The 13,633-nt window shown below is 39.4% G+C and overlaps 1 protein-coding gene across 5 annotated transcripts in view; it reads right to left on the bottom strand.

Annotated features, from left to right (window-relative positions):
• The window catches only part of LOC126184543 (cAMP-regulated phosphoprotein 21), a 1,287,166-nt gene that overhangs the window by 71,740 nt on the left and 1,201,793 nt on the right, over positions 1 to 13,633 (bottom strand). For all 5 annotated transcript variants that reach the window (XM_049926953.1, XM_049926952.1, XM_049926954.1 and 2 more), the window contains one exon: positions 5,915 to 6,079. In XM_049926953.1, coding sequence (XP_049782910.1) covers positions 5,915 to 6,079 — 165 coding nt within the window. The remainder of the gene's footprint in view (positions 1 to 5,914; positions 6,080 to 13,633) is intronic.

Genomic DNA, 13,633 nt, shown 5'->3' with positions numbered 1-13,633 from the left:
AAGTTCTTATATATTTTCACTAATAATTGGTGGTATTCAAAACACTTTACCTGTACTTCACTCAACAGAACACATTCCAAGAGACAATGCTCTCATAATTGGATTGCTGACACATTGGTTGTATTTGTATGAAGTACATTTAAAGTGTGTTGAATACTATAAATTATTAGTGGACTTTATTCATTTCTATTGTGGTAACCCTACATTACCACATCTATTGCACCAGTGCCACGTTGGCTGGCATACCAGCTCATATTTTTATGATTCAGTTGAGCCTCACTGGCACCTGGCAGCACAGGTATGCCCACCAGGTGGTGACACAATCTAAGAGTAATGACAGCATCACAGAGAGGCTGACACCTGAAGTGTCAACAGGTGTGTCTTTGGAGATTGCTCTTCAGATGTTAATGTGGCAGCAAATGGAAATCCAGATGCAGCTGGAAATGCCGCAGTAGGAACACAAGGCCATGTTGGACTGAGTGTTGACAGGCCTGTTAACGTGGCCTCAAAATTTTTCAACCTATCTGCTACCTTTCTCCACCTATGACAAAGCTGTTAAATGCTGGGTATCTTATGAGAAATGTCTATGGTAACACTTTGTGGCCTTCAAGATAACAGATGCTGACTCTCTTAAAGCTATCTTTCCATCATGGATGTCCCCTGAAACATACTACTTGTTACACTAGTTAGTCCCCCTTCAGGGTCCGGCATTTCTGTCATTCAATGAAATGTGTCATTTGCTGATTTCATATTATTGCAAACACACTCCTATGATATCTGCATTAGTGGAGTTTCATCAATGAATGAAACAACCTCATGAATCTTATTGGTCTTGGGCTATGGAGCTGCAAGACTTAAGTTACTCAATCTAAGGGATCTTATGTGGACACAATAGGTTGTGAAGCTGTCATAATGTTGGCTCCTGATAAATAAGTCTGCCAATGGACACTGCTGCTTGGAGACCACTCCTTAGAACATGTACTTAAGATAGCACAAGCAACAAAGGCCAATCAGGTAGAGCTGATGCGTCCACTGTCAACTTACATCACAATTCACACTCATATTCCTGCATGCCTTTCGATGCAGAAGCTATCGTGGTACAGCATGCCCAGCTACTGTGCTCCACATACACTCAACTGTGATGCACAAACTTCCACAGGCCCATACTTTCCTGCCCCACTTGTTTTGCTCAATGCAACTGACCAGCATGCCTTCAGTATTGGGCTTCTCGCCATCAGCATTGAAAGAAAGACACACAGTAATGCTGCACAACTCTCAATCGGCTCTGGCTTTCACTTCTAACCCTCATGCTATGGACTCTAGTATTTTCAGCCATAGCAGGTACAATGGCATCAGTTCTGAACTCTAACACTTACCTGTGCCTTGGTTTCAATTTGCTGTTTACACCCTCAAGATGTCTTGTGAGTTATATCTGGCAACAAATTTCCATTGTGAGATAGTTTAAGACAGAGAAGACATACAAGGCAGGGGTGCACTCATTAAGATTCCTTGTGATGGGCAGTCACCAATTCAGTACATTTAGTGCTAGACTTCATGCCCTATCAAGAAATGGATGATCTGTGCAAGGAATTTCCCATCCTTCTTTTGCCTGGACTAGGCAAGGCAACAGATTATGTGGCACATATCACTGTCAAACCCTCTGTACAATCTAATTTTCTCTTTCTTAATGCCTGGTCTGCGCCCCTGGCACTTTATGATCAAGTAACAGAAGAAGTACATAGGCTAGTACCTTTGGGCACCGTGGAACCCATATCATGTAATCAATGGGCTATGCCATTAGTGATTACTAAGAAAATGACGGGCAAGCTCAACAATGATGGGCAAGCTCCACCTTTGCAGGAATTTCATAGTGACTGTCAATTCACAATCTGTGGTCAATAGATACCCCATTCCCACCTGGAAGAACTTGAGACAGAACTGTTTGGGGTCAGTATTTTTTGAAACTGGATTTCTTAGAAACATATTTGCAGCTGCCTCTTGAGGAAGAGACATGTCAGCTTCATGCTGTTAGTATGCCATATGGCTTCTACCAATACAACCAGTTGGTTTTTGGAGTTGATAGCACTCCAGGACTATTAATCATTATTTAGAACAACTCAAACAATGAATCCCTTGTTGTATCAACAACCTTGATGGCACTGTGGCCACAGATCCCACCACTGAGGACCATCTTCGCAGTGTTCAGCTTCTGTTTCAGACCTTGCAGGATGTGGGTGCGATTTGGATAAGTTGTATTTCTTACAACCCTCTATTGAATATCTGAGTCATGTCATTTCCCATTGGGCGAAACAGGTGATAAACAGACATAGTAAAGCTTTTGAGGCTGCCCACATCCTACTAACATGAAGCAGCACCAGGCATTTTTAGGCCAAGTCACTTATTTACCACAAGATCTTGCTGCAGGCAGATACAGTAAGATATCTTCTCTATCATTTGCTCATGAAGGTCACATTAGGTGTTTGGTCAGCTGACAGTGAACAAGCATACTGGAAACTGAAAAATGGTCTGCATTCCATTTGTGCCTGGCCACATATCAGTAGGTTCACCATCTCGTTATGGTTACCAATGCATCACAGTATGACATAGTGGCCATGCTGTCTCTTTGTAATACAGATGGCTTGGGACAGCCCATTGCTTTTGCCTTGAAGACACAAGACAGAAAATTACTTGCAAATCAAGACAGAGGCCCTCATTATTACTTATGCATTCAAGAAGTTTCATGTGTCTCTTTATGGTGTGCAGTTGCACCTGGTTATGGACCATAAACCTTTTATTTCCCTCTGTAGCTCTGCAGCACATCTGCTGGGCAAGACAGCACACAGACTTCAGGGATGGGCTCTCTTCCTCAGTCTTTATTATTAAGAGATCAATTTTCACAAAACAGCCCAGTGCTTTAATGTTGATGCCATCTCCTGCCTTCTTATGCTTCAACCAGGACGATGTTCTTTGTTTCTGACTTGATGTTGAAGCTCAACAGACAGTGGATGGGTTCCCTATTACTGGCACCTGCATCACCCAGGTGGTGAGCCTTTATTTTGCCATGTGAAGCAGTATATTCAGTGTTGGTGGCCAGAATCGTTTCTTGCTCATGCACAGTATCCTGTTTGTAATTATTTTGTGCTGTTCCACAGGTTGACTTTTATTGATGGTGTTATTCTGTTGTCTACAGAATGCACTGTGCTGCACATGATCATTCTGGTGTGTTTCGGGTTGGACGTTCTTCACCTCCTGCATCATGCTCACTCAGGTGCATTACGAAGGAAGAAGATATGAACCGACTGACATGTCAGCTGGCCAGGGATTGATCATGAGATTTAACATTTATTTGATTCTTGTTTTAAGTGTGCAGGTCACCAGGCCACCCTGCAGCAGTGTTACTCTCTATAGCTGGAACCTACACTGTCAAGGGATTGTGTGTACCTTGATTTTGTGGGCCCCTTTTCTGGATGCTTACTGGCTAGTTGTCATAGATGTCTTCTCTTGGTTTCCATACATTGTAAACTGCTGCTCACTGATGGCAGAGTCGATGGTGCTGGCCCTCACCGTGACCTTCCCCATCGGCAGCCTCCGTCACACCCTGGTGATGGACAACATCCCACAGTTTATCCCACAAACTTTTCAAATGTTTTGTGTGCAACATGGTATCCACCACATAAGGGTGTTGCTGTCCCATCCTCAGTTCAACAGGAAGGTGGAAAGCCTCATCCAGACTTTCAATACAGAGATGAGGAAATACATAGAAGGTACCACAACTGAAGATAAGCTTATCCATTTTATCAATTCTTATAGGTAGACACCACAGGGTGAAAAGAGCCTGGCTGAACTGCTTCATGGGTGCCAGCTGATCACAGTTCTCAATGTCCTAATGCCCATGCCACACCGTCTTTGGACACCTCTGTTGCCACAATACATACTGGAGGCCATAGGAGGAGCCCACACTTTTGATCACAATGGGCACAAGATCCTGGCGGTTTTCCAAGGCCAGTAGGGTTGGGAGTCTACATGCCGCAGCTGGATGAAGGCTGGTGACTTGACACTGCAACCAACTCTGTCCACAGCTAGAGGATTGACCTCCACTACCACAGCACAGACCTCTTAGCCCCACTCCCTCCTTCCAAGTGTCCAGATCTTCTCATTCTTTGCCACCGTTGGAGCCCCCTTCTCTCATTTTGTCTCCACCTCCTATGTTGAACATGATCTTGCCTAATTAAACCTCCTCTGATGCCTTTTCTAGCCCTCTGACTGAGCATCAGGGGTTGGATGGAGATAACCTACAGCAGCAACTGGTGGCGCCAGACCAGCCAGCTCCTAACCCTCCCCCAAGGCCTTCAACAGCCCCCTGTATCCTGTTCCAGCATCAGAACCTCCAGGCATCTCACCTGTAGATATCCCCCAGCAATGTAGCCATCACCACCAGTGCCATTTCCAGCCCTACTCACTAGTGCTGGCCAACAGGGGCTTTCGGCTTCTCTGCAGGCACCCATCGACAGTGCCCCAGAAGACATGGACATCATATTTCTGGGTGCAGTGCACCATCGTAAGCTGTGGGAGAGAGACACCAGAGGTGCACCATCTTATAGTGACCCTGCCAAGGTAGAGGACTGTGGTAACTCTATGTTACCACATCTACTACATCAGCAACACAATGGCAGTGAACATAATGAAACATGGGGTGCCAGCAGATCTTGTTATGACTCAAATTGCCTGGTGCCATGGATCCAGCCGCTGGGTGGAAGCATGATCAAACAGCAATAACAGCATCGCAATGAGGTCAGCATAATATGGCATGACACGCAATCCATGGACAGTGCCACTTCATAGATTGGACTAGCAACCTACCTATCATTATCTCTGAGCAGAAGGCTTTCTTATTCTGTTATGTTCAGTTGTATACTCAGTTGACTCCACTCTCAGGATACTCATTATTTGTTTGGACTCAGCCTAGCTGTGGTTATGAATTTTGTATGGAACTTATGATCAGTGTTCTCATTAAAGTGATTTGGTTATTCCATATGTACTTATTTGTGTTGTTTTTGCATCAATACTGAGAAGGCAATGCCATTATATGGAATGCTGCAAGAAAGGTGCCACCATTTCTAGGAATTCAATATGGTAAACAGCTTATCACTGTTACTATAGATTAGAGGAAATATTTTTTCTTATGGTGTACACCATCATAAAAAGGTAAAAATAAACAGTCAAAGAATAAAAGTGTTCTAAGAGAACACATTTAAGAAAATAACAACAATTCAATTATAAAATTTCTGTATAACTGATAGATTATTAACACTAAAATCAATTTTGGTGCCTGTTAATCAAATCATTCATTGTGAAATATAAATGGCATGTTTCTTTATCTCATATGTCCCATTTCAATAATAATATAAAAATATGCTTACAGACAATGCTTTTCTCCATACCAAGACTATTAATATGAGGAAAAAAATGAATTCTACTTCTACATCACTAATATTTAGCAGTGACATGTCTCCTCAAAGATAATAAAGTATCACTGATTGCTATACTGCAGGTATCTCTACTTTGTAAGTTGTTTTACTTGCTAAATTAGAAAAATTAAGAGTGAAATGTGAAACAAGCTCCCAGTGAAGGCAATTAGATGTTCCACATTCAAAAGCAACCTTCTTCCAACATGGACAATATGATTATTTCAGTATAAAGAAAAATATCAGCTAGAAGGAAAAATAACTATTCAAATGTTTTTGTGTTTTATGGGGTACCTGAAAAAAATTTATCAGCAAACTTCCATTATACTTTAATTTGCATTTGTCTTAAGAAACATTTTAGAGAGGAAATAATATTTTATTTTCTTTCCCAGTTAGGGTTACAGAAGTCCTTTACATTGGACAAATGACACAAACAATTATAAACATACCTGAAAGGGGCCAGGTAACTGCTGCTGCCAATAAGAATTTGGTGCTTGATAGGTGTGGCCATGTGTTGCCAATGGAGCCTGCTGTGTTGAATCACCATTTGGTCTTTGATCTGATAAACTTAAACCCAGCATTCCAGGGTGAAGCTCAGTGACTGGGCCTCCATCCTAATAAATTGTTATTTATTGGTAATGACAAAAAGATGGAAAAATATTTTACAGCTTTTACAAGTAGATGATTTGAAATCTGTAACATTTCTGTTAGGTGATATGCTATTAAAGGTTGACAATACACTATCATTAATTTTTGGAACAAAAGGTTTCTATCTGATTACAATAACCTTAATATACAGCAGTTCAACTGCTGCTGACAATGGTAAAGTACTGATGACACCCTGCATCTCTACACCTGATATCTATAATCAATGTTGCATGGTATGTATGGAGAAATAAATGGCACTAAGTATATATGTAACTATGATTACAATAAATCACCAGTAAGGTGACCTGATTCTGACCCATTTAACTGACTGCTCATTTGATCACTGGATCCTCATTGGCAACACTTTAGGTCACCATTCAACACATATTACAGGTAGTTCTACCATATAAACAGTGGGAATAATTTTAGGGGACATCATAATTTATCCTTAAAGATCACAATTTCTTCATATTCTCAATACTCTCAAGAGCAGCCATTATCTGACTGAAGTTTTAAATGTCAAAATTGTATCCCATCTTCAGAAGGCTTGCTGACATTGCATTGATGGAAATCATCATGGAAGTAGGTGATACGTAGAAAGTCTACACCTTTTCCACAACTTAGCAGAACTTAATAGGTAACAATTCCTCCTTGGCCTACCCATTTGTCACATTCAAGTGACAAATAATATTTATGATCCCTCAGTGGCTGATCTGACAAAGTTATCCCACAGTAGTTACCAGACACTCAACTTTAATCTTGGGTTGAGGCCACCAAGTATCCAACATTTCAAATTTCTTGAGTTGAGAATTTGTACACAATATTGTAATGGCTGATCTAGCAAATTTTAGTGTATTATGTGTGAGTGCTGTAGGGTACTTTCAGTTTTGTATCCCCATTTCTAACTGAGTTTTCCTCAAGGCACTTGTTACAGTTTTGAGTGTACATTTGTTTTCCTATATCTATGTGATTTTATCAGGAAACACACTTCTCTGCAGCGTCACAGCCTTGACAGATGTGCTTAATGATAAGATGCAAATAAACTGAATGCTGTGTGTCAGGACTTGTTTATATTGAAAACTTTGCCCCTTTGAAAAGGTTTTCTGACAGCCTTAATTTTAAGTTGCAATGCATACCATAATACTGGTCTTCTTGTATCTCATTTCATGATTATATTATACTCACTGTATGTTGAGAGCTGGTTTGCTTGGCTGTTTGGGTCAAGAATGCCATTGATGTTCTTTGTAACCCTCATAGGCTGTTCCAATAATCTCTCTCATATATGACATGCCACATCACCAAGTAATGTACCCTACAGACAGTCTGGAGATTTATGCAACATAGCATGGGTAATGGACCCTTGGTCCTCCTTTTTATTTCCCAGTTCGGTGTCTCCCACAGGTGTTCCAGTTCAGTGTCTCCCACAAGTGTTGTTTATTTTAGCTGCATTGCCTGCTCAGCAAATTTATTTTAGTACACTTTAGTTTTGGAACCCTTTTTTTAGGTTTTGTTCTTCAGTGTCGCACTCATTATCTGTTTTATTCACATTCTATGAACCATAGCTCTCAGCAGAATATTTATTTGTGATAAATGGTGATGGCAGAAGTCATGGAGATATGAGTTTTTTATGTATTGATTTTCTATAGTTAATGATTCTGTCCTCTCTTCTCTCAACTAATACGCCAAGGAAACATATCTGGAAATTATTTCAAATTACCACTGAGAACTTTTAGGTCCTTCAAGAGATGATGAAAATGAACCAATTAAAGGTTGGTCGCAATGGGTGACAGTGGGTTACCAATCATCAAAACATCTGTTTGTTCATAATATGTTTTCTGAATCCATAAGGAATGTAGTATGGTACACAGAGAAGGCATTCCTCTAAGGTTAATAGTTAGCAACATTGGTGCACTTTTGCATTAGCTGACAAGACAGATTGTACTGTAATATTTTAAAACAGTTAATAAAAAATCCAAAACGATGTACATAATATCTAAAATTGATAACTCAAATAACAAATCAAAAACCATCTGGCAAATTATAAAAAGAGAGAGTGGTAAAAAATTAGAGTACATGACTGACACAGAATTAATCCAGGATGCAAATACTGTAAAAAATACTGAGGAAGTTGCTAATATCTTCAGTAAACCTTTTTTAACAGTTGCTGAAAAAATTGTCTGTGAAGGCTCAGTAAGTGATGTGATAGCCCTTCTGCATAAAGCTAACAACGCCACAGTTTTCCAGATGCAGATAACCCCCATAACAATTAGTAAGATCAACAGGACAATCAGAGAGATGAAATCAAAAAACTCTTGTCAGGTTGATGATATTTCAACTAAGATACTTCAGCACTGTCATGGCTACATAAATGCAGTCTTGTGTCACATTTTTAATGAATCGCTAAAACAAGGTATTGATCCACTTAAATGAAAATATGCCTGTGTGAAACCAATTTTCAAGAAAGATGTAACAAACTACTGTCCAATATCCATGCTAACAAGATTTTCAAAGGCCCTTGAGAAACTGGTATTCAGGGGGATTGTTAATCACCTGTACAGCCATAACATTTTCAGTCAGTGTGAGTTTGGTTTCTGGCAAGGCCTATCAATTGATGATGCTATTTTCTCTTTCACTGAATCTTGAATTCTTGAATTTCTGATCAGAAAATTGGCACCAATTGGAATCTTATGTGATCTATCTAAGGCTTTTGACTGTGTCAACCATGACATTCTGCTAAATAAAGCAGACTACTATGGTTTAAGTGGAATAATGGGGACAGGGATTAAATTCTTCCTTACAGATAGGAAACAAAGGGTAATAATTACTGACAGTAGTGGAATCCCAACTTTACCCAAGTGGGGCACAGTCAGCACTAGGAGTGCCTCTAGGCTCAGTATTGGGACCCTTACTGTTTCTTATATTTATAAATTACCTCCCACACTGCACCACATAAGTGAGCAAGTTCACCCTATTCACTGACAATACTTCTCTTCTAGTTGATAAAGCAACAGGGCACAATGGGATAACATGTGCGAACAATGCATTTGACAACATTCTGAAATGGTTTAACTGTAATGGACTCTCTCTGAATATAAAAATTACTCATTATGCACACTTTCATATAGCACATAAAGAACCAGGGGATATAAATATAGAAGGTAATGAACAACAAATAAAGCAAGTTGACTCAGCTAAGTTTCTGGGTGTGTAGATAGATTGCAAACTGAATTGGTCCAACCATATTCTAAATATAGAAAAAAGGTTACATTCTGCAACATTTACCTTACTCATAATTGCATCAACCACACATAAGGATTCTGTAAGAGCTGCTTATGTCAGATATTTCCATGCCCTTGGCAAAAAAAGTTTTTATTGCTCAGAAGAGAGCTATATGCACCATGAGTGGTATGCAACCAAAGCACTCATGCAGGAATCTGTTTAGGAAACTGCAGGTATTTACAATGATATCTCAGCACACATACTCTCTTGTATGTTTCATTAATAAAAACCACTCTCTCTGTAAAACCAATAGGGAATATCATGGTCGCAACACAAGGTCAAAAGAGGACATTCATAGCAACCAGTCAAACTATACCCTTGTACCGAAAGGAGTAAATTACAAGGCATCAAAATTTACAATGGTCTACCCAGTGTCATCAAAAGTCTTGCTCCTGAAACACCAAAGTTCAAGAGCAAACTGAAGGAATATCTAATACAAAAGTCATTCTATTCAATTAGTGAATTTTTTAGTGCATGGAAGCAGGTTTTTATTATACAACTGAATTAGCCATTCAATGTTAGCATAAATGTTAACTATTTGTTGCTGTAGTGTTACATTGTTGCTCAGATAGTTTGATATTGTCAGTTTGAGTATGTACTCATGAGTATTAATTCTGATGTATATAATATGTTTTTATTTCTTCTAGTGTTCCATGTTGTTACTATGAGTCTTGTCATGAATTAACCATATTACCTGCTGCTGTATTGTTAACATTGTAAAAATACTGACTCGTTCCATATCCTTGCAACTACTTGCAATCAGGATCAACAGAATATGCAATAAAATAAAATAATAATAATAAAATAAGACATGTGAGCACATTCTCAGCAAATTTATGAGCTTCAAAAATGGCTCTGAGCACTATGGGACTTAACTGCTACGGTCATCAGTCCCCTAGAACTTAGAACTACTTAAACCTAACTAACCTAAGGACAGCACACAACACCCAACCATCATGAGGCAGAGAAAATCCCTGGCCCCGCCGGGAATCGAAGCCGGGAACCCGGGCGTGGGAAGCGAGAACGCTACCGCATGACCACGAGATGTGGACCAAATTTATGAGGGCAGAGGGAACATCACATTCACAACTCTGATGGATTTATACACTGTCTCTGTCAACTGCAGCTCCAAGGTAAGTATATTATGATTAGTTTTTATGTGATACCTCTCTTTGTGGTAGTTCCACTTTTAGAATTCTTAGAATGAACAGGCAAAAAGTTCTATCATTGTTTTACTGACCTCTTCAGCTATGTTCTCACATTTACCTGTTATCTGTTTGATCCAAAATTTTATGAAGAACCTAAATTGTTGGCACTGGGTAGCACATTACCAAACCTATAAATGGAAAGTTTTGTGGAAACAGCTCTAGAATATGGTAAGTTAAACCCAACATTATTTTATTGAAACATAGATGATATATTTTTGATACTGCCACATGGAATAGGAAAACCTTACAAACTCTTGTAAAACCTATAAACCATATCCATCCTAATATAGAGTTCACAATGGAACATGGAAAAGAGGCCCAGTAATATTTCCTCAGTATATTAGTTAAGAGAGCAGTTGTCAGTGACGTGTATAAAAAATTCATATAAATATACCTGTAAGGCTGCACCTTGAGTTTTCAACATCTATCGAAAAGAAATGCCTTGCTATTGACTGTGGGCCATAGACCTCACACTCTGTCTGGAAAGGAAAGCCTTACCAAAGAACTACAGCAACAATTAACAGTGCCCCAAATTAACAGGTACTCAGAGTGACAGATAGTGCAGTCACTGCAGATAAAATCAACAATATCTCTCAAAGAAATCAAGAATGAGAAAGAAAAAGATAAACTAAGCTTCACTTATCTGCCCTATGATTGCCCGGTCTTCAAGGAAATTGGCAGACTCTTACTGAAACACAGCATCCAATGCATGTCAGTCTAACTAATGATAGTAAATTGACTGTTTCATATTGTTAAAAATGATCTAAGTCTCTGAAAACTGAGTGTATACAACATTCTGTGTTAGTTCTGAATGTCATATTTGGATACATAATTGTAATAGCTGTGGAGAACTGCCAGGAATATCAGCAATGTACTCACCTAAAACAAGAGCCAAGCAAATTAACTCTTACCACACTCTGACTGGGATATAGTTATGAAATTAGACAAAAAATGGCCGGTACCCTGGCCTATGAAAACAAGGATATTTGAAAACCTAATCAACAAGGAACAGGATTCAGTTCAAGCATGGATTAGGGCCAGGTAATAAATTTATTGAGATACTAGCAATCATCTCATCTGTCAGAGCTGGAGAATACTAAGGAGATGCATGTGACATGCAGTAACAGCTTGGGCACAGGAAAAAAAGCATGTCAGAGGCAGAGTAAGCACTCAAATTTGTATTCAATTATAAACAGGAGTGCAACACCAATAATATTTAAAAGTCTCATTAGAATCTCAAAAACAATCACACACAAGACAGCTGTTTAGAGCACTTTAAGATCATAACATTACTCCATTCTGTGAAAGAATATCTCTGATGGCCTGCAGTACTGTTGCTAACTCTCAACCACAAACTGCAAAATGCTGCCAGCGCTACAGAAGATAAGAAATTTCCAGTTACACACACACACACACACACACACACACACACACACACACACACACACACACACCTTTCCTTCCTTTTTTTGGGGTGACAGAAACATCAAGATCATAGTGATTTGAAAGACATTCACATGCACCACCCAAATTTCATGATAAGGAATGTTCATTCAGCAACTGATTGAGTAACTATTGTAACTAGCATTGTTTATTCTCTCAAGACCTTTTATTTATTCAATCTCTTGATCTTATTTCGTGCATGGTTAATTATTTTGTTCCATATGTCTAGAAATATTCAAGTAACAGTCTCATTCAGGTATCTTCCTGTGACTTTGAACTTCAGTATTTTTATTTCACTCCAAGGTTGCTACTGCAGTTTGAGCCCAAACAAGTTCCATGGCAATGACATTGCAGAGGTATCTCATAATATACACAAATTTCATATCACAGTGTAGTGCTGGTGAATCAGTTCCATATTGCATTTTCTGTGGCTTGTCTCTTTCTACCAAATCTAAAATTTCCACAGTTCTCACATTTCATTCAAACCTTATATTACTTTCTTTTCAGTAGACCAAAATTTCATCTTTTGTATGGGAGCAGTTGGTGTCCTATTTAGCTTTTTTTTTTGCACTGGGAAAAAATGCCAAAACTTACATATATCAGCAATCGAGTCATAAACTAGCTTATAAATACATTGCATGACAACAAAAGTGAAGCATCAAAAGGGGAGCGGGAAACAAAGTGAAACTTCATGGGTTGAGAGGGTATGTGTCGTTGTTTCAGTGATCACAAGATTGAGTCAAATTTACAGACACAATATGGGGTCGTATCCTCTTGTCAGGGAATCTGGTCCACAACTGCTCTAACTGGTCCTTGATATCCTGGATACTGGCACTCAGACAGAGTTGATATCCCACCTGGTCTCACAAATGTTTTATCGGAGACGGATCATGTACCTACCTGACAACAGGAGTATGTCAGCATCATGCAGACAGTTCATAGAGACAAGTTACATGTGTGGACAAGCATTGTCCTGTTGAGAAATGACACCATGATATCATTGTGTGAGAGCTAACACATGATTAAGCAGAATGTCCATGATGTACTGTTTTACCATAAGAGTTCCCCCAATCATTAGCAGCTGTGACATGAAGTCACACCCAATGGTTCCTCACACCATGACACCAGGAGTAACACTGCTTTGCTCTCCAAAACATTGGAAGAATGTAACCTCTCCCCAGGTTACATTCAAACTGCACAGTTGGCCATGGGAATGATGGGTATTAGTATGAGCAATTGCATGTGCGTTGTTGTTATCACCCACTTGTACGTGAAAATGTCATGGTACATGGCCTGAGCATATAGCTCTTGTGAAGGCCTACTATGAGAGCAATGAAAGCCCAACTGTGGCTCAAAGGAAGTTTGCAAACCTGTATACACACTTACAGAAAAAAATCACAATACCAAGAAGGAGATGTGCAACATAAACAAAATTTAGTAGATGTGTTTCTACAGCTTAAAGAAGACAGCTATTCAAATTTAGCTGTAGTTGCATTAGAATGGCGCTAGAGGCACCACTGTGTGGATGAAAATCAAGTTTGCTTCAATTACACACTGTACTGGTTGTGAGTGTTAGTTACCTCTGCAACT

The sequence above is a fragment of the Schistocerca cancellata genome, chromosome 4 (assembly GCF_023864275.1).
Source record: "Schistocerca cancellata isolate TAMUIC-IGC-003103 chromosome 4, iqSchCanc2.1, whole genome shotgun sequence".
Lineage (NCBI taxonomy): Eukaryota > Metazoa > Arthropoda > Insecta > Orthoptera > Acrididae > Schistocerca > Schistocerca cancellata.
This window is presented reverse-complemented; position numbering and strand designations above follow the sequence as displayed.